We start from the raw sequence: 19837 nt of genomic DNA, 5'->3' as shown, positions 1-19837 counted from the left end.
CCGACTCCCTCCTGGAAAGTAAGGTGCAGAGCTGGGACAGGGATCTGGTCCAGAGGTCACCTTGCTGACCAGCCCAGGACCTTCAGGATTCTTGGGAGCACAGGGCCCTGGGACACCACATGAGGTGGCCTGCGGGGAGGGAGGCTACATTTAGTTCCGCTGAGGTCTGAGTTACAAGCTCTGCCATCACGCTGGAGACTGGGGAGTCTCCCAGTTGGAAAAAGAAAAATGATTCCCCCTGGTTGGCTGAAGAAACAGCCCCAGCAAGGAGCTGGCAAGTGTGTAAGTAAACACGGCCCCAGCCAGCACAGTCAGGCTCTGTTAGGACTGGCCCCCAGGCTGGAAGCGGCACCAGAGGAAAGGAGCCCAACCTGGGGGAGGGGGGGAGTGGGGAGGGCCCGCCAGCCTCACCCAGGCCCAAGGCCTGTCCAGGAGACATCAGTCTCTCCCCCTCAGAGGAGCGGGGGCCCCCAAAGGCCTTCCCCAGCCCCTGCTGGAGCTCACGTGGCGATCCTACAGTTAGACATATGTGTCCATGTGTCCCACGGCTCCAGGTGGTACCTCAGGTGGGCCCACGCCTGCCTTCCTCTGCCATCCCCATGCTGGGAGTTGAGTGGGTGCTGAGCACAGCACCAGCAGGACAGCGCGGAATGCCCAGGGCTGGGAGTGGGGGAGGTCAGATCTGCAGGGATTCTTTGCTAAGGGATGGCCTCAGGGCAGCCCCTAGGTGAGAAGGGGCCCAGGGACAGAGGCTGGGAGACAGGTGACAGCCTGCAGCTCCCCTCCCTGGCCTGGAAGGCAGCCTCCTGCTGCATTTGGTAGCTGGTTTTGGCCAGGCCCAGCCATCTGTGGCATGTGGATCTCCCTGAGGTCACCTGAATGCATACGAGTCCATAGAAGTCAGACCAGAATTGCCCTTCTGGAGGCTGGCTGAGGGAGCTGGGCTGCTGGCAGGCAGCCTGTGGGGCTGGACTGGCCGCCCAAAGGGCTGCTCCCTGTGAGCAGCGGTCGGGACCAGCTGCAGGAGCTGCCAGGCTTCCTCCTGCCCAGAGTGGGCCACCAGGAATGTGACCACAGGGAGGCCACTGATGCTGCAGGGACAGGCCTGGGGTCAAGAGCCACGTCAGAATGGCAGGGCTCTCCCCCAAAGGCCTGGGTTTAGTCGGCAGTGACCTTGGCAAGTGTCTAGACCTGTGCTGTCTAATGCAATAGCCCCTGGCCAGGTGTGGCTTTTGAGCATTTGAAATGTGGCTGCTCTGGATTAACACGTGTTGTGTCAAAACTGGATTTCGAACACTTAGTGTGAAAAAAAGAATGTAAAACATTTCATTAATTTTTTATATGTTGAAATGATACTATTTTGGCTACATTAAGTTAAATAATATTATTAAAATTCATTTCATCTGTTTCTTTTTGTTTCTGTGGCTACTAAGCGATTTTAAATTACCTATGTGGCCTGCATTATCTTTCTATTGGACGATAGCACTGCTTAGATCTCCTTGGGCCTCTGTTTCCTGCTCTAGAAAACAAATAATGACCGCCATTTCTCCTCGTGCTGTGAGAGCCAATGAGATGTTTGGGGGCTGCTCTGAAACTTTTAGGCTTTTTTAGGGTGCACTGGCCCTGGATTGATGGCTTCGGGCTCCCCCCACTGATGGCAGAGCTCTGTCCCCAGAGGACCCTTGGGGCGAGGCCAGTGGCTAACATGCCCAGGCTCGTGTGTGCCCCAATGTTAGACCTGTTGTCCCCGTCTACCCTCGTGACAACCCTGAGAAGTCATCAAGGGCTGCCCAGCCTGTCCTGGAACAGGCATCCTCCCCTGCTGAGTGAATGCAGCCTTGATGGCAGTGGTCACCCGTGCCGCACGTGTGCCCTTGCCCCCCACCCCGCCCCATCCCTGCTGCCCTTCTCAGACCCGCCTCCTGTGTCAGAGCCTGACCCCACCTCATGCTCCAACTCACCTGGACTTCGGGCTTCTTAGCCAAGTAAGTTTCTAGAGCTGCTCCCCTCCCCAGTGAGTTTGGCTCAAGGGACGGGAGAAGGGGGGGAGGGGAGACACCCTATGCCAGACCCTGGGTCTCCCACCCTGTTGAGTTGCCGAGTTCCATCCACTCTCCCCTCGCCCACTTCCCTTCATCCTGCTGTCACTACCTGGTCACCATCATCACTTAGCTGGATTTCTCAACAGCCTCCTAACTGGTCCCCTGGCTGCAGTCATGCCCCCTCCAGTCCCTTCCTCACCCTCCAGAGTGAGCGAGGTAATGCAAACTGGACCATTCCACACACCCTAAGATTGAATCCTGGCTCTGTCACTTCTCAGCTCTGTGACCTTGGACAAGTTACTAAACTTCTCTGTGCCTGTGACCCCTCATCTACCAAGAGGGGATAACAAACCTGTACTTCCTAGGACTGTGCTGTGAAGCTTAACTGAAGAACAGGGGCAGAGCACTTGGAACCATGCCTGGCTCAGTGTCTGTGATGATGGTGACCTCTTAGTAGCTTCCATCTGTCCTTGGGTTAAAGCTCAGGCCCTTCATGCCATGGCTTCTGGCGGCAGCTTCAGCCTCATTTCTGAATGTTCTTCTGAATCGCTGCCAGGACTAGGCCAGAGGGCAATTCCTGAGCAGGTCGTGGTCTCTGGCTTTCGGACCCTGCGTGCACTTCTTCCTCTACCTGGAGCCCCCGATACCTGGCTGGCTGCCCTCATCCTCCAAGAAACTTCCTCCTCCGCAGCTTTGGGTTAGATGCCCCGTCCCGCTCTCCCAGTGCCTTCTTCACCACACCTATACCATTAATTCATAACCCTGTCTCATGGAGGGCAGGGTCTGTTAAGTCACAAGCCTGTCCTGTGCAAGGCCAGGTCCTAGACCCACCCACCAGCTGCCTCTTGGCCTCAGTCTCAGTCCCTGAGGGTCATGCCTGCAGCCTGGAGATCACTTTCTAGAAAGGAGTTCCCCACTGGGGCTCAGCGTAGACCCCAGCCAGCCTCCTCCAGACCCCACCTGCCACCCCTGGTGGCCAGCCTGTAGAGTTTCCATTACACAACCTCTGAGGTTCTCCGAAGCTTAGAGATCGAAAGCCCTGACCTGGATCTTCCACACCCAGGATGGGCTCACCATGGCTTTTTCTGCTTGGCCGGCATGGCTGGGGTCTGACGCTTGGGAGGAGTGACGTGACTTACACCAGCGCACGCGCATGTCACCCTCCACCCACCGGGGTCTTGTTAAAATGTGGGGTGCCTGGGGTGGGGTCTGAGGTTCTGCATTCCCAACAAGCACGCGGGCAACATCTGTACTCTGGGAGCTCACTCCGGGGAGCAAGGACTCACATGCTGCACGTGTGGTGTGCGCCTGTCCTTACACGTCCATCAGTCTGCCCAGACCCCTCACCCAGTGGTTAGAGCTCAGGGCCCACGAGACAGGCTCTGAAGCTACAAAGTCACAATGGAATGGCTACCTTTGCCTGGGAAAAACCTAGATGCTCCAACCTGACCACTGAGATTCAGCAAAACACAGAAGGCACTGGGGACGGAGGGGAAGATTATGACCGACTCACGGCTCTTCCCGCCCAGACGGACGAGCCAGGGTGGGGCTCCTGGGGGGGAGGGGGCATCCCCTGAGAAGCGTGCAGCACTGAGGTCCACATACCTGAAAAATGTGGTACTTCATGTCACCGATCTCAATGGTTTTGCTGCTGTTGCCATCTTGTTCTGATTTATTGGTCATCAGTGTCTTGAACCTGGAGCCAAGGAGATGAGACAGGACGGGGCTTGAACGTGACTTTCACTCCATGGCCGTGTGGCAACGGCACCGTCCACCACCTGACTGGCCACCAGGGCACAGGAGCATTTTAAAAATTACTGCCGTGCTCTCAAAATAATTCTCGGCGAGTGACGTTTTACATCGTCCAGACGGCTGGGCTGAGCCCCATTCTGTCCCTGCTGCCCCCTAGATGAGTGACTGTGACGCCTGCGGCTGGAAAACTGACTTTCGTGCCAGAACATTTATGTTTTCTAATAATCAAAGGCAGCAAGTTGGCCAGAAAGAATACAGCCTCAGAGCTCCTCTTGGAGAACTCTGGGTCCCATCTCGACTGTCCCTCTGTCAACCTGTCCCGTGCCCACCGTGGGGCGGACGAGGCCTCCGTGCTCCGTGACCTCCCTGTGGGGGGGGGGGGGGCAGAGGCTCGGGGTGCAGCCCCAGCGAGAAGCTCTTCTCCGGCCTGTCCATCACCTTGTATCTACATGAAGCTGCCCAGCCTCCCGGCAGCTGAGATTTCATTACCCGGGTTGCCTACCTGTTAGAAGCTGTCACCAGCAGGACTTTATGTGCATAAAACAGCTTTCCTTCCACAAGGAAGGTCACATCCGACATCTCCTTGTTGTTCAAAAAGTGAGGATCTGCCAGTAGGGAAGGAGAGGGGGTGACTGAGGAGCCTGCCTCTGGGGGTGTCTTACGTGTGTGTTGGGGGGAGATGGGGTGGGGAATGTGGAGAGCAGAGAAACTGAGGCCAGGCCATGGCACTTGGAAAGGGGAAGGAGGACAAAGAGGAAAGGGAGAGGGAGAGGAAAAGGGGAGGGGGGGGGAGGGGAGGGAGGGGAGGGGAGGGGAGAGGAGGAGGGGAGGGGAGAGGAGGGAAGGGAGGGGAGGGGAGGGGAGGGAGGGGAGGGGAGGGGAGGGGAGGGGAGGGGAGAGGGGCAGGGGAGGGGAGGGGAAGGGAGGGGAGGGGAGGGGAGGGGAGGGGAGGGGAGGGGAGGGGAGGGGAAGGGAGGGGAGGGGAGGGGAGGGGAGGGGAGGGGAGGGAGGCCTGGCAAGCGCGGGTGGCCGGAGGGGAAGGCCTCACCTAGCCTGGCCGGCGGGGTCTTGCGGAGCTCGGGGATGCTGGGGATAGGGCTGCTGCCATAGCAGTGTGTGAAGATGGCAGCCAGCTGCTGGATGACAGAGTCGTTCTGTGGGGGGAGAGGCAGGGAGGGGCCATGAGCTCAACGCCCCATCCTGCGGCCGTCTGTTTACAGCTCCCGATACATCGGGCCAACTTCAGAAGTCCAGGCCAGGATCAGAGCAGCCGCTGCCTTTTGCTCCTCCTGGAGGTGGCCTGGTGAGGGAGGCCTGTCCCTTCAACACTGATTCCTCAAATCGCTTTTTTGGCCGGGCTCCAGCCCAGACAAATCCACGGCCTCTGCAGCCAAGCGGTGCGCGTGTGCGTGTGGGGTGGGCGTCCACCCGCGTGCGTGAAGGTGCCTGTGTCCATCTGTCCGTGTGAGGGGTTGTCCCTGTGTCTGTCTGCCTATGCGTAGGTCTCCGTGTCCGTCCCATGGTCTGCTGGGGTCGCGGGCTCTGGAGCCTGGGTTCTCTGAGCTTGGGGCAGGGACCTGCCCGGAGACACTCACCTTGCTGGTCTTGAGGATGTCGAACATGAGCTGCAAGCCCTCAGTCACCAGCTCCTCGTTGTATTCCTCCTCCTTGATGGAGCTGAAATCCCGCAGGAGGCTCTGCACCACCGAGTACCGAGACTGGGAGAAGGACGTCCTCAGAGACTCGATCCAGACGTGCAGCTTCCAGGGGACGCCTGGGCCCGGGCAGGGGAAGGGCAGCAGTCAGCCCCCGGGCAGAGCGCTCCCCGCCGGGCCCACCGAGCCCACCTCCCGACGAACCCCTTCCTGGCAGGCTCTCTTGCGATGCGCCCAGTGTCTGCAGAGCAGGGGGCAGCCCCCAGCCCCCTCGGTGTAGCCAGTAAGGAAAGCTTCCGTTCACCCTGACGGGCCTCCCTGAGAGATGAGAGGGCGCCCCAGGTTCCCGTCAGGTGAGGTGGAGGAATGCCTCCAGACCAAGTGCAGGGAGCCCGAGCTCTGAAAATCCACAGCTCAGCCTGGGGACTTTCAAGCGCCATCCCAGCACCCACACTGGCCCCACTCCTTGTTGGGCCCTGGAATTACTTACTGGGGGAGGACCCATTATAATTACGAGGGGTAGCCTGGGAGACTCGGATACCCGGAGGATATGCAGGGTGCTTGGGGACGCAGGGGCTCCCTGCCTGTCAAGAAGCCTGGAATCAACCCCGTCCTATCGCAGCGGGCTTTTCCTAGCGCCCAGCTCACTGGTCTGTTTGTGCACATCCAGTGCCACGTAATTACTGTTTACCAGCTCCCTGGAGTGTGTCGGCGGGGCCGCAGAGCAACTTACAACTACTTTGGAAAGATCACGACAAAAACTAGTGACGTTTCTGATAATTAGAGGGATTGCTTCTTACTCCCCCACCTCACCATGGGTTAAAAAAGGACCGATGGCATCCCCTGCCCCCGACGACGACGTGCGTAACGTTAGCATCGCTGGTTGACTGACTGTATGCAGGAGCCCATTTCACAGAGAAGAACACTGAGGCTGGCTTGCCACAGCAGGGCCATGTGGCCTCCTGCTGCCTTGGCCCAGCGCCGGGCGTTCGTGTGTCATGGCCCCCAGGAGAGTAACGATGCTGTCATCGTGCACTGAGTGCTGAGGGTGAGCTGGCACTGGGCTCTGAGCTGCATGTGGCGACACCACAGTCGTAGAGGAGGATCATCAGCACCAGCGAACGTGGCAGGGCTGGGCTCTCCCCCATGTCTGTCTGTCTGACCAGCCTCCCGGGAGGGAAGGAGAAGTCGGCAGGCTTGCAGACCCAAGGAGGTGGGGAGGTTGGCTGAGGGACTGGAGTGCATCTAGTTGACCAGAAATGTAGACCCCTAGTGCTACAGATGCTCCCAGAGCTACACATCCCAGGACTTGACCAGGGAGGTTGGGGGACCTGAGGGCACAGGGCTGGGGTGAAGCTCTTGAGACACATCCCCACTGAGGACTGTCTGAGGCTCAGGGCACCTCCTGTCCTGGCTGTCAGTCACCAGGCCTGGGGGAATTGAGCCCCGTTCTACGCTCAGCTACCTGGCCCTCTCCTGGCCTGAGGAGCAGCGGAGCGTGTGAGTGTGTGTGTGAGTGTGTGTATGTGTGAATGTGTGAGTGCATGTGAGTGACTGTGTGTGCGCGTGTGTGCGTGTGTGTGTGTGAGTGTGTGTGTGTATGTGTGTGTGCACCCGTACGCTGCAAGGTCTCACCCAGTGCCCGCAGCTCCATGGTGATGTCCACATAGCCGTGCTCCGCGCTGTAGTACATGGCCTCCTGGAGGGCCTTGGTGCGCGTCCGGCTCAGCCTCACGGGCCCCTCGCTGCCACTGCCCTGGCTCGACGTGTCGCTTTCCTCCACGCCCTCAGCCAGGATCTCCTCCAGGGACAGCACGTCTGCTTTGGCCTGCTGCGGCTGCGTCAGGAGCTTCCTCAGGACGTTCCTGTGGGTAAAGGGACAGAGGGTGAGGCCTGAGGCTCCCGCCATGGACGGCGCCCGCCAAGCTGTCTTCTGGCGCCCCGGGGTCCAGATGGGCAGCTACGGGGCATCTGCGGGCACAAAGGGCTCATGGTCTTCCCCTCCCAGGCAGGCTGGGCCAGGGCTCCCAGCGACCCCCATCCCTGGCCACCTGGGTGAGTAAGGGGAAGGTGCAGGAGACCTCTCCCTTCTGCCCTCCAGGTAGTGCCGAGAAGTCGTGGGCTTTGAGACCAAGCAGGTTCTGCCATCCTGTGTGATCTCGGATAGGTTGTTCTACCTCTCTGAGCCCTGACGGCTTTGTCATCTGTAGGACAGGGCATCAGCACCATGCTCTCCCGGTGAACGTGAGGCCAGTGTGATGACATCAAATGCAGAGCCTGATACCTAGCAGTCCTCCTGATAGCAGCCAACTTTACACATGTAAAAGTGTCCGAAACATAGGACATGCTTATACTCATTTCTTCCTCTCCCTCCATTAATAAGAATGAAGTGAAGCTGCATTTTGTACTGAATTCATTAATATACACAGATGTGTAGAACACTGGATGCTCAATGCAGCATATTCCCACGTACCGCGGCACTTAACCCTGAGCGATCCCACGAACCTCGCCACTCGTGGGCGATGACTACATCTTGCTCACGGTCACACTGAGCAGGAGGAAGACTCAGACCCAGAGCTTCAAGCCCCAGGCTCGTCCTGTCACATCCTGTGGGCCGGGGCTCTGGGCAGGCTGCAGCAGGGGCAGGCCCACAGGTCACCTGGGGCTGAGCCTCCTCCCAGCGGCCCTGCCCACCCCTCCCCCACCCCTTCCCCTACTCGGTGATGGAGGCCCGGCAGGGACCCCCTCGAGGGACCTGGGTCATCCCGCTGTAGCTCTGTCAGTTCAGCAATTTAACAGGGCACCCAGTCCGGCGTGAGCTGGCATGTGACAGTGAGCGCCCACTGCGCCCACCCAAGGAGCCCGTGTTCCAGAGAGAGAGTGGGAAGCCGATGAGCTGAGGGGCAACTCCACGCGGGGTGAAGAGGCCACAGCGGGGGGGAAAACGCGGGCACTGGGCGAGGTAGAGAGGCCTGGAGGCCGTGCCCTGCGAGGTGGTACCTGAGGGCAGGGCTGGTGGGGATGGGTGAGAGCGGGGGCCGGGCGGAGAAGGCGGGGAGGAGAAGCACGCTGGGAGCAGACCACAGCAAGGGCATAGTCCGGGCTTGAGAACGGCAAGTAGGTGTCCCGCCTGCCCTCTCTGCCTTCTACTCACCTCTTCCCTGTCCCCCTCTGCCCCGAGCTGCCTAACGGCTCTGCTCTCACCCCTGCCCTCTCACAGCCCTGGCCCCCGCAAAACAAGGTCCACCAGCTGCTCCTGGAGCGAGACGCGATCTCCTGCTGCAGAGCCCCCAGCGGCGTCTTCGTGGTGGAGCTGCCTGCTGTGTGGAAGCCTCTAGCGCCCCAGGCCACTGCAGGCACCGGAGGAGCACCCCAGGCGTGGGAAGGGATGGGGTCCTGGGTGGCTGCAGGGTGGAGAGCCTTACGGGGGAATGGGAGGGCCTGCTCCTGTCCCACGTCTGCCAGGAACTGGCTGTAGGACCTCTAAGCAACCCAGCGTCTCCGGGCCTCCAACATCGGGGGCCCCCGTGCTGCCTGAAGACCTATCTTCTTTCCGGCCAGTGTGCATGCAGCCATCCCCGGCCCCCATCTCTGGAAGGATCTCCAGGCCTAGCTCTTCCTGCTCCTGAGAGCCTGCTTCATGCCCCACAGCACACGGGGAAGGAAGCCCGGGCGGGTACCTGTGGCCATGGGCGGCTGAGTGGCTGAAGCAGTTCATATCCTCGTGGAGGGAGGAGGCCATGCCGTTGGTTTCGAGCATGCTGAGGAGGGGGTCGGCGCCCCGGCTGAGCAGCAAGCTGACCAGCTCATAGTTCCCTGAAAGACAAGGTGGACCAAGGATGCTTCCACCGCCCGTGTCACTGCCCCTCTGCTGGGCCTGCCTGGGCAGTGAGTGTGGCAGAAACACTGACGATGGGGTGAAGGGGAGCCCCTGGGACCCAGAAGGAGGGGCTTCAAGGCTCGCCACAGGGATCTGCGTGCGCAGCTCAGCCAGGCCGGGTGACACCATGGGGAGGAGCAGGTGGAGCCGTGGGGCAGGTGGAGACCCTCACTGCGCAGGGCAGCGGTGCACCTACCGGCTGCAGAAGCCAGCTGCAGGGGTGTCTCCGCGTAGCTGTCCTCGCCACCGGTCACTGCCAAGCCCTCCACGTGGGCACCGGCGTCCAGCAGCAACTGCCATGGCACAGGGAGGACACTTCAGCGTTGTAGGGAGTGTCTGGGGCATGTGCAGGGGAGGCTTTGGGGAGGGACCTGTAGTTCCCTCCCGGCATGTGACCAAGGACCGGCTCACCCAGGCGTCCAGGCAACCAGAATTTTAGAACTCTTGGTTACCTTCAGGGCTCTAAGTGTCTAGAATCTTCACCTCCATTCCTGTGGCCTTGGACCAAGCCCCTAAGCTATAGGGACCTCTGAGCTATTTCTCCCTTTCAAACAGTTTCCTACAAACTGGCCGCAGTGATCTTTGTAAGAACTCACACAGATGAGCAGAAAAGAAGGCACCACCCCCCAATCAACCGGGGGAAAGTGGGGCTCTGGAGGCAGCAGAGGTAGTGGGAACGACAGAGGTGTTAGAGCTGAGTGCCAGTGCTGGCCACAGACCAGTGGGTGACCTGGGGCAGGTACCTCAGCTCCCCAAACCTCAGTCTTCCTCATCTGGAAAATGCAAAAGAGGCCCGCCTTGCAGCCTTGTTGGGGATGAAGTGAAACGGTGCTCACCTCTCCATAGGGGCTCAATAACTAGTGGCTTTTAGGGTTCCCATCAGAGAGGTTTGGCGAGCTACCCAAGGCTGGGAAGTGTGGGGCTGGGGCAGAACCTCACTGTCTGGGACACCAGGTGGCCTCTCCCCATTCCAGCAAGGGCACGTCTTGCAGGGGACAGATGGGGCAGGGCTGACAGATACCAGTTCCAGCTGAGCCGGCCGGCTTTGCCTTGGGGCAGGGGTGGGTCTGCGCCACTGAGAGGTGACTTCAGCTCCACCTCACCTTTCCTGACCGGCTGCTCTGGAGGGAGCCGCCTTCCAACCCTCCCAGGTTTCCGGAGACCAAAGCCTCCTCAGAGCCCGTGCTCGGCCGGCTAAGGCAACGCCGCACCCCCATCACATGAAGACCAGGTCCGAGGGGCCCAGGCTGACCTCTCAGCCTCCCCACAGCGTGGAGCATGGGGGCGGCTGCCGGTGGGAGGCTCCCATCAGGCAGAAAGGGCACCGCTGCCTGAGCCAGTGTGCCAAGGTGGAAGAGGAAGAGGCCTGCCCGTCAGGGTGAAAATGGGCACCAGTCCAGGTGAGTCCAGGGCACAGCCCTGCAGGCCAGTCTGGGCTAGCGTGGAACTCTGCTCAGGGCCTTAGGAGGACGCGCACCAAAAAGCAGGCAGGATGTGGCAGTCAGCCCACTGACCACCATTTACTGCATCCCTCGTATAGGCCAGGCCTGGGTGCACAGCGACGAACAGGCCGGACTTGACCCCTACCCTCAAAGGCCCCGCAATCCAGCAGACAGCAAGGGTGTAATACGAACTCCCAGGAAGGAGTCTGGAATCCTGTGGGCCTGTGGCCTGAGGAGTGAAGGAGTCTGGGAGCCAAGTGGCAGTGTCACCATGCCCCATCCACAGCTTCCACTTCTAGGCCTGAACCCCCTCCTCACACCAGCCACAGCTCCTGGGACCAAGGTGGGCACAGTGTGGCTTGGCTTGACAGGCGAGCTGTGCCAATCTGAGTCCTCTTTCAGGAACTGGGGAGCTGCGAGACTACGCCTGCTACCCGGGAGGGGCAGAACCGGAAGGACAGCATGATGTACAGAGCCGGCAGAACTCAGGAGGGAGTGAAAACAGCTAAGGGTTGGAAAGATTACTGGAGGAGAGAAACGGAGCACACCTGCACAGATTCCAGATTCCAGCACGCCCCAGGACTCACCCACAGATGCAGAGACGCCAGGCAGGCCTGGTACTGCTTGGGCCTGCGTCTTGCTCCCTAAAATTCTCACATGCATCCTCACACTGAAGGCTGCTCCTGGAGGCAGACCAGGTGGGTCTTTGCTGACCAAGTGAGCTAGCCTTAACCAGCGCCTCTGGTGTCTCTGACTCCAGGCTGCTGCTCACACAGGTAAGGCTGGGGCTACGCCTGGGGCTCAAACCACTCAGCAAGCTGGGGGCACGCTGCGTACCTGGCAGGAGCTCACCTGGACCACAGAGATGTGTCCATGCAGCACAGCAAATGTCAGTGAGGTCCAGTGCCGGCTGTCAGGGTGGATGGAGGGATGCTTGGGAGAGTTGCTTGGAACCTGGAAAAATACCACAAATGATCAGTGTTTCCTAGGTCAGTGACATTCCTGGGCAGGTGACACAGGAGCCTGAGCTAAGGGGAGCCCTGCAGGGATGGTGACTAGGAGTCAACTCAAGAGCTTTCTACATTCGATTGGCAACGTCTGCCTGGAGTACCCTGTGGAAAAGGCTCAAAAGGATGTTCAATTAGTGATGTCTGCCCTGGGCAGAGAGATGGCAGAGAGGGAACACTTTATGCCTCAGAGGGAGGTAGAGCAAGAAGTATCTGGGGATGGTGGGGGTGGTGGGGATGGCTGGGGATTAGGTTGATAAAATGGGAAAGGTGCTACAGTAACAGAATCACGGTCATTCTCTCTGCTCGACTTCCCTCTGAGCTCACTTCCTCTCTGACAGAAAGTTCAAATCTTGAGGAAAAACCCTCTTTGCTAACTGTGATCTCTGTGCATCTTGCGTCTTCAGTCCTCTGAGACACGTCTAGTTGTCCAAAACATCACAGCCAGCATGGATGATGAAGACCTTGGGGTGTTCTCTTGCTGGGTTAGGAGCCCGGTGCAGCCCTTGGGAGCTTTCTCACCTGGATGTCCAAGTTTGCTCCAGCATCAATTAACATCTGGACCATCGCTTCATCTCCAGCGGCACAGGCATACATCAGCGGCGTCATACCCTACATGAACCAAAGGCAGATGCTAAACTGTCTGGAAACAGAACACGAGGACACGTGTTCCATAGGTGTCTGCCCCAGAAACCAGATCCAGGTCTTCCTGCTTGACCAGCTGCTCATCCTGAACAATTCTGTGTCTTGTGCTGAAAAAGACAACCTGCCCCTCCTAGGCCCACTGGACGTATGACACCTGAAGGATGAGGAGGGGACATTTCCATGAGCACTACAGGTCGCCAGAAGGGCAAAGGGCACAGGCCCTATGGCCAGACTCCGGTGCAAAGGCTACTTCTGCTGTAAACTTTGTACAAGTTACTTGTACTCCTCTGTGCCTCAGTTTCTTTATCTTTAAAATGGGAATAACAACAGTATCTACCTCATTGGGTTGTTGTAAAGAGTGTGAGTTACTATGTATAAAGTGCTTAGTACAGCTAACTAAGGATAAGCTAACCAATTAAAATAACACAACGACACCATCACTGATACTATGTTACACTGGTACATCCAAACCCACCCCGGGCCCTGTGCTGCTAAATCTCCGTGTGAAGTGACTTACATGCATCGTCTCATTTAATGACCATACACCATCCCTATTAGGGAGGTTCTGTTATTGTCCTCACTTCACAGATGAGGAGCAGAGAGGGGGATTAACTTGCCCAACAGTCACACAGTAAGTAAGAGGATGAACTCAGCTGGAACCCAGGTCTGCCTCAGCTGCGAAGCTCTCCCTTGAGGCATCTCACGGAGGGTGGAGGGGTTGACTTCAACATCTCGTGCTGTGAGCAGCTCTGAGCTTTTCTGAAAGCTGAGGCCCAATCCCTCCCTGAGTTTAGGTGGGCGATTAACGGAGCTGCCTCCCTGGCGGGGAACCTCCTCTGTGGCCAGTAATAGCAAAGGCAGCGGTGGAAAGTGTTATTCCACAGCTGGATGCTGGCAAGCGTTTGTCTGGAGCCCCGTGATGTTATTTATTAGGTTATCTGTGTGTAGACAAGATCTCCTTACCTCATAAATCCTTGCCTAGTGCCCAGAGATAAAGAAATGGCCCAAGATTAATCACGGGTGAGAGGCCTGTTTACCCACAGATCATTCTGCAGACACTGAGGCTGAGGGAACAAACAGGATCGGACATTTAGAGAAAAGCCCACTGCCACCGAGTGAGAATCTGGCTTTGTTTTATTCCCCTTGGCACATGCTTGACTTCTTTTTTCTCCACACATCTGCACATGATTCGGAGTGTAAACCAGGCTACAAGCCTTCTAAGGAGAAACTACTTTTTTCGTGTTGGCCCCTCCCCACTGCAGGTACCTCAAGAGGCTGAATCAAAAGAGGCTGATTAACAGATTTCAGGGATGATCATCATTGTATCGACAACAAAAAACTGGACGAACCTTTATTGAGCATTTACTATGTGCCTGATGTGAAAGCCTCATGATAGCCCTATGGGGCGGGTACTTTATTCCCACATGTTAGAGGTGAGGAGACAGGCTCAGAGGGGTAGAGTAGCTTGTCCAAGCTGCCACAGCTATGACAGGAGGACTAAACTCCAGGTCCGTCTGAGGCTAGTGTCCATGGGCTTCCCCAGCGCACTGCTGGAGGAAGATGATGACCCCCCAGGATGAGAGCCCCAGAGCCTGCACTGACAGAGGCACCTCGGGGAGATCCCAGGACCCAGCCTGCCGCCTCCCTGAGCTCGGCCTCAGCGTCCCTGTCCCAGCACGCGCCCGACTGTCCCGCCCCGATGCTCCTGCTCCCAGCATCTCCCTTCCCTGGAATGCCTTCCCCACTCCTCTCCGTTGCATCCGATCACCCCTCACTCCAGCTTGGCTCAGATCCCCCAGGAGGAAGCCTTCCCTGGCCGCTCAAGCCCGACCTGTCAAAGTCCACTCTGGCTTGGGTTCGCCGGGCACCTCATCATGCTCTCTACCATGCTGTCATCTCATCTGAGAGTGCTATGTGACCCTTCAGCTGTCATCTAACTTCCCTCATGCTTCTGTGTGGGTTTCTAAACCCATGTAGGAAACCCATTACCTATATATTGCAGAGCTCACAAAACTATGTCAAATACACAAACTGCATCTTCCACAGCGGTGAAGAGCCTGGGGTTGGACCACTTGGGTTCTTCTAATCCCAGCTCTGCTCCTTACTAGTTGTGTGACCTCTGTACCTCAGTTTCCTTATCTATAAAATGGGGATGATACCTACATCATAGGGCTGTGGTCAAGATTAAATGAGTTATTCTGTGCAAAGTGCTTAGAACAATGCCTGGAACACAGTGAGTGCTACATAAATGTTAGCTATTCACAGCAAAAACGAAAAACAAAGCAAGCCAAAAACTCAAGTTAAATTCTACCTAAAATTGTTAGCTGCCTCCAACACTTCCTATCCCCTCTTCTGGCTTCATTTAACGCCTTAGCACTTTTCACTAACATACTCTGTATTGTGTGTGTGTGTGTGTGTGTGTTTCTTAATATCTGTCTCCTCTCTAGAATGTTAACTCGCGAAGGCGAGGATTTCTACAGGCCTGGAACGTGGCAGGCACACAGGATGCTCCAAATACAAGTCTCGCTGATTATGATCTAGAGCTCGCTATCAAGCTGACTCCTCTGGACTCTTCCCCAGCCCTGCACCCTCTGGGGCAGCCTCCAGCCTTCCAGGGAGGGGAAGCAGAATCCCCGTTACAAAGGATTTCCAAGGGGTGTTAGGGAAGTCTCTGAGTTGACATTCTACCTGGATGGCAGGGCACGATTCAGGAAGCAGCCCACCTCTTAGAGCACAGAGCTGAGTGGGCGGGTCTCAGGTTTGGGACAGAAGGGACTGTGCCACCGGCTCCAGTGGTCATGAACCCCTGTGGACTCTGGTCCTGAGCCTGGCTGGTGGAGCGCTCAGAACACACCTGGTCGTCCATGGTGTTCACCCCGTCGGGACCCAGGGCCTCGATCGCCTGGCTGATGAGGTCCGTCCTCCCGCAGTTGAGCATGCGGAAACCCAGGTCCTGGTTGAATTTTTCAGTAGCCGCTCGGGCTTCCAGCCTCCGGAAGGAACTGAAAGAGCATTCGGGTCTGCGCAGAAGAGACCGGGGTGTGTGAGCGTGGCTCTTCCTGCTAGGACACGGCCTCCCTATGAGAGGTGACACAACTGTGCTAGGCTGATGTGTGGTGTGAGGATGAGGGTGGGGGGGGGGGGAGGACTGGGAATTACTATCTAATCGGCAGCGACTGGCCTTGTCACGCTCGGTGACAGGAAGAGCACGTACGTCGGCTGTTCTACAAACACGTTAAAGACGTGCTCTGAGCTCTTGGGAGCTGTCAGTTGTCAGAGACAAAGTTCCCATCTAACATGATCTCTCAGGGGGCTGTTCTGAGGAGGAAGTAGCTCCAGCTTTTTGGCCTTGGGCCACAGCGCTTGGCTGTATAGTTTCTGCACAGAGAAGGGCGCACTCTCACTCTCTCAGTCATCGAGGCCAAGCTCCAGTTCTTGCCTCTCCATCCTCTCCCCTCAGCGCTTCCTGGTGAGGCCCCGAAGCGCCAAAGAGACGGCAGAGAGTGGCCCAGGCTCCCCCTGCAGCCAAGCCGTCCTACCAAGGAGAGTCACAGATCAAACCTGCGTCTGCAGAGGGCACGCCACAAGCTTCCAACAGGTGGCTTCAGCCTGGAGTCGTGATTAGGCCAAAGAGTAAAAAGTACCTGCCACAGAACGAGGTCCTGGCATTTGCAATGGAGACAGAAGAAGACAAAAAAAAAAAAAAAAGCAAGGCTCTTCCAGGTCAAGCATGGCCAGAGGAATGTTTCTCTGAAACAACTTCAGGAGGCCAGTCCAATACAAGAGAGGCACATTGGGAAGGTAACTGAGAGCCCAGGCTTGGGGCCATACGGGCCTGGGTTCAAATTCGGACATGGTCACGTTGCTGAGTATCTGTGGACAAGTTACTGTTCCTCCTGACCCTCAGCTTCTCCATCTGAAACATGGGCATTAAAGCCCCTTCTTCTCTGAGGTTGTCACGAGGACTGAGAAAATGCACGTAAAAAGGAAGGGCTCAGAACCGGCCTGCACCTAGGAAGTGCTCCAGAAAATGGTGGTAACCACAGGAAGGAGGGCCCACTTCTGCTGCATACCCCCAAATGGCCCAAAGAGTCAGACTGCGAAAGCTCTCCCACCCAAATCCAAATGGGAGTCTGCTCTGCGGGCCCGACCCGTGGCCGCAGAGGATGCGTCCGAGGGCAGCCAAGGTCCAGAACACATCAGTCCTAACAGGTGGGCTTGTGCAGAGAGCACCTTCGAGCAGCTCGAACGGACCGGCTGCAGCCCCTGCCTGCTGCCCCCTCCCGATGCAGGAGGAGGAGGGAGCAGAGGGTTTACGGGGGGCTGGGCGTGGAGACGCCCCCCCCCTCACCGCCCCCGCCTCCCTGGGTCCGTACTTGAGCTGCCGGGGCTCACAATCCAGGCCGGGCAGCAGCAGCCGGGCCGCCTGCCGGATGTCGCCGCTGTCCACGGTGAGGCTGCGGCGGTGCTCCGCGTAGGTGATGGCCACGCGCATCCACTCCATCAGCGGCGGCAGCAGCATGAAGGGCCTGGGAGGCAGCAGAGAGAGGGGGTCAGGCCTGGGCGGGCTGCTCCCTGAAGCACAGAAGGGGACCCCCTTCAGCACCCACTCTCAGGACAGCCGCGGAGGCTGGGTCCCCTGTAGCCTTCCGGCGGTGGGAGGCGGAGGGGGCCTGACTCTTCTCCTCACGGAGAGCGCGATCTGCCCCGTTCTACAGGAACTCTGTCAGGACTCGGAAGGAATCCCTGCCATGGGCCACGAGCAGAGCCTGAGGGCCTTAGGTGGCCCATCAAGGAAGGGGTTTGCCAGGGCTTCCGTGGTGGCGCAGTGGTTGAGAATCTGCCTGCTAATGCAGGGGACACGGGTTCGAGCCCTGGTCTGGGAGGATCCCACATGCCGCAGAGCAACTGGGCCCGTGAGCCACAATTACTGAGCCTGCGTGTCTGGAGCCTGTGCTCCGCAACAAGAGAGGCTGCAATAGTGAGAGGCCCGTGCACCGCGATGAAGAGTGGCCCCCGCACAGAAACGAAGACCCAACATAGCAATCAATCAATCAATAAACAAATCTTTAAAAAAAAAAAAAAAAAAAAAAAAAAGGAAGGGGTTTGCCAGCGTGTGGAACTGGGGACTCCTGTCGCCTCCACAGGATTCAGACAGGGTCTCCCTCTCTGCAGAGGGGAGAGGAGGCCAGCCTTCTGGGTGCTGGGGTGCAGGGGAAAGAGTCGAACAGACCCAGGCTCCAAACCCAGCTGTGCCGTCAGCAGCTGTGCCCCTTCATCACCACAGACAACACCCCGAGGCTGTTTCCTTCTTCACTTGCGAGACGGGGCAGCCCCCACTTCTCAGGATCGTCGTGAGGCCGCGTGAGACGACACATGGCATACTACCTGTGTGTGGTTGACAGACACCCCCTCCTCAACCGACCCCGGGCTGAGGTGGGCCTCTGTCGCTTCCTGTGGCAGGCAGGGTGGCCCCAGGCTGGCGCCCGACGTCCTCCAGGGAGGACCGGTCCCAGGACCTATGTCACACCCAGAACCCATGGCCACGGTGTGGGGCAGCTAGGAGGAGGCAGGGAGAGGCGGTTCAGCAAGGCCTCTGAGCTACAAACTCAGGGGGCAACTGGTCACAGGCGTTCTGGGTGCCAGCAGGGGGCACCATTCACAGGACAGCGACTGGGGCCCCCTGGTGCTGAGCAATACCATGGTCCTGCCACTCAGGGCCGGTCCCTCCCCACCCCAGGCCCTGCCGTCCCCGCCCCACCAAGCTTGACTCCTGTCTTCCGCCCATTCTGGCCCATCTCCCACGGTGAAGACCTCGGAAGACCACTCCACAGCCCAGCAGACCCCATGCTGTGGAGGGGCCCTGACAGTCGGTCTTGGCTTCATGCCTACCGCCCCCCATGCCCCCTCCACACCCCACTTCATCTGATACCCTGGGATCCATGTGCGTTAGGCCCTTGCTGTCGCCATCTTTCCCCTAGACACGCAGAGAGGTACTCTGTCCAGGAAGACGACCTCCATCCTCTCTCCTCAGCTCCTGAGTAAATCAACTGCAGGGAATCACCTAAAGATGCCCTCACATGACTGATCTCAGATCTCAAAAGCTTAGGTCATCTTCAAAGTTTGCAAAGCTTCTCTTCTTGAGGGCAAAGGATGCTTTTATTAATTTATTTAGAAAGATAATCAGATGGGATTCCTGAGAGTGGTTCATTTGGAAATTATTTTGATGTCCTGGTTCTGTCATTTCTGAAAATATTTCTAGGTTTGAGTCATTTCACTGGTGCAGTGGGTGTACCAATCGCTATGGTGACAAGGCGGCCACAGGCTGGGAAAGCCTTGTAGCCTTGGCCTTCAAGGATGCCCAGAACCTCACTCAGCTTACTTTCCAAGCCTGGCTCACACCTTTCATCAGGACACACCTGACCATCAGGCATTCGTGGTTCTCAAGCCCACCCTGCCCGTTCCCACCTCCTCACAAGAACGAACCAGCTCTCACCTCTGCCCATCCAGATCCTATTTATCCTTCAAGGCTTAGTTCCAATGCCACTTCTTTCTAGAAGCCTTCCCACATCCCTTTTCCAAAGAAAATAATCTCTTCCTTCTCCAAGATCCCTTAGAATTCTATTCCAGAATGAATGCGTCTCATCTTCCTGACTAGATTATTCCTCTTCAGGACAAGAACGATGCCTTCATCATCTCTGGTTCTCTAAAATACACCCAGCACAGGTCCTAGACACAACAGATCCTCAATGAACCGAATGACTGCAAGGATGGCTAAGCATCAGGAACGTGGCATAATGCATCCAAGTTATCAGTGCTGGACCAAGTCCTGTTTCTGCCCAGAAAAGAATGGCATATACTTTTCAAAGTCACAGTGTGGACTCGTTAGAGCGGGAAGCCAGGACCCTATGTGGGGAGCTTGTAGAATCCAGGAAGGAACAACTATCCCTTTGTGAATTGCTCCCCTGTTTCCAAGAACTTCTTTAATTGTGAATGCCCATTTGAATTCCCTCCAAATGTTATTTTGGAATTTTACAATTCTTACACTCCAATGCTACAAGGCAAGCTCAGAGACATACTTCTACATGTCAGTCCTTCTGATCCAAAGGGAAGGTTTTATCTAAACCACCAGCATTGGAGACTGAAGGGTAAACAAAAAGACAGTTCGTGGATTTGCCAGCCATTCTTCCCTATTGTGGCCAACGGCCAAGACAAAGAGCCAAGTGTGGCCACAAACGCTCTAAGCAGCATCTCCCAGCTGCACTACGGGAAATCCAAGAGGGAACTCAGGAAACCATGAAGTCTAATCAGATGGTGTCATGATTCATTCTCCCGCCTTGTGCCTCTTATAACTCGGCACATGAAAAGACGCAGTGTTGATAACCGGTGGGCAGATACTGGGGATTGGTTCATT

At 57.3% G+C, this 19837-nt stretch overlaps 1 protein-coding gene across 2 annotated transcripts in view; it reads right to left on the bottom strand.

Annotated features, from left to right (window-relative positions):
* ABTB2 (ankyrin repeat and BTB domain containing 2) overlaps positions 1–19837 on the bottom strand; it is a 188038-nt gene that overhangs the window by 3069 nt on the left and 165132 nt on the right. The window contains exons 4-14 of one of the 2 annotated variants that reach the window (XM_057552604.1): positions 16800–16952; positions 15278–15443; positions 12301–12390; positions 11609–11725; positions 9526–9622; positions 9130–9265; positions 7085–7314; positions 5390–5568; positions 4843–4948; positions 4297–4399; positions 3648–3738 (exon numbers count right to left, since the gene is read on the bottom strand). In XM_057552604.1, coding sequence (XP_057408587.1) covers positions 3648–3738; positions 4297–4399; positions 4843–4948; positions 5390–5568; positions 7085–7314; positions 9130–9265; positions 9526–9622; positions 11609–11725; positions 12301–12390; positions 15278–15443; positions 16800–16952 — 1468 coding nt within the window. The remainder of the gene's footprint in view (positions 1–3647; positions 3739–4296; positions 4400–4842; positions 4949–5389; positions 5569–7084; positions 7315–9129; positions 9266–9525; positions 9623–11608; positions 11726–12300; positions 12391–15277; positions 15444–16799; positions 16953–19837) is intronic. The other variant, XM_007181050.3, reaches the window with a different exon arrangement.

This window comes from Balaenoptera acutorostrata, chromosome 9 (assembly GCF_949987535.1).
Source record: "Balaenoptera acutorostrata chromosome 9, mBalAcu1.1, whole genome shotgun sequence".
Classification (NCBI taxonomy): Eukaryota; Metazoa; Chordata; class Mammalia; order Artiodactyla; family Balaenopteridae; genus Balaenoptera; species Balaenoptera acutorostrata.
Note: the sequence above shows the minus strand (reverse complement) of the source record. Positions and strands in the feature narration are given on the sequence as shown.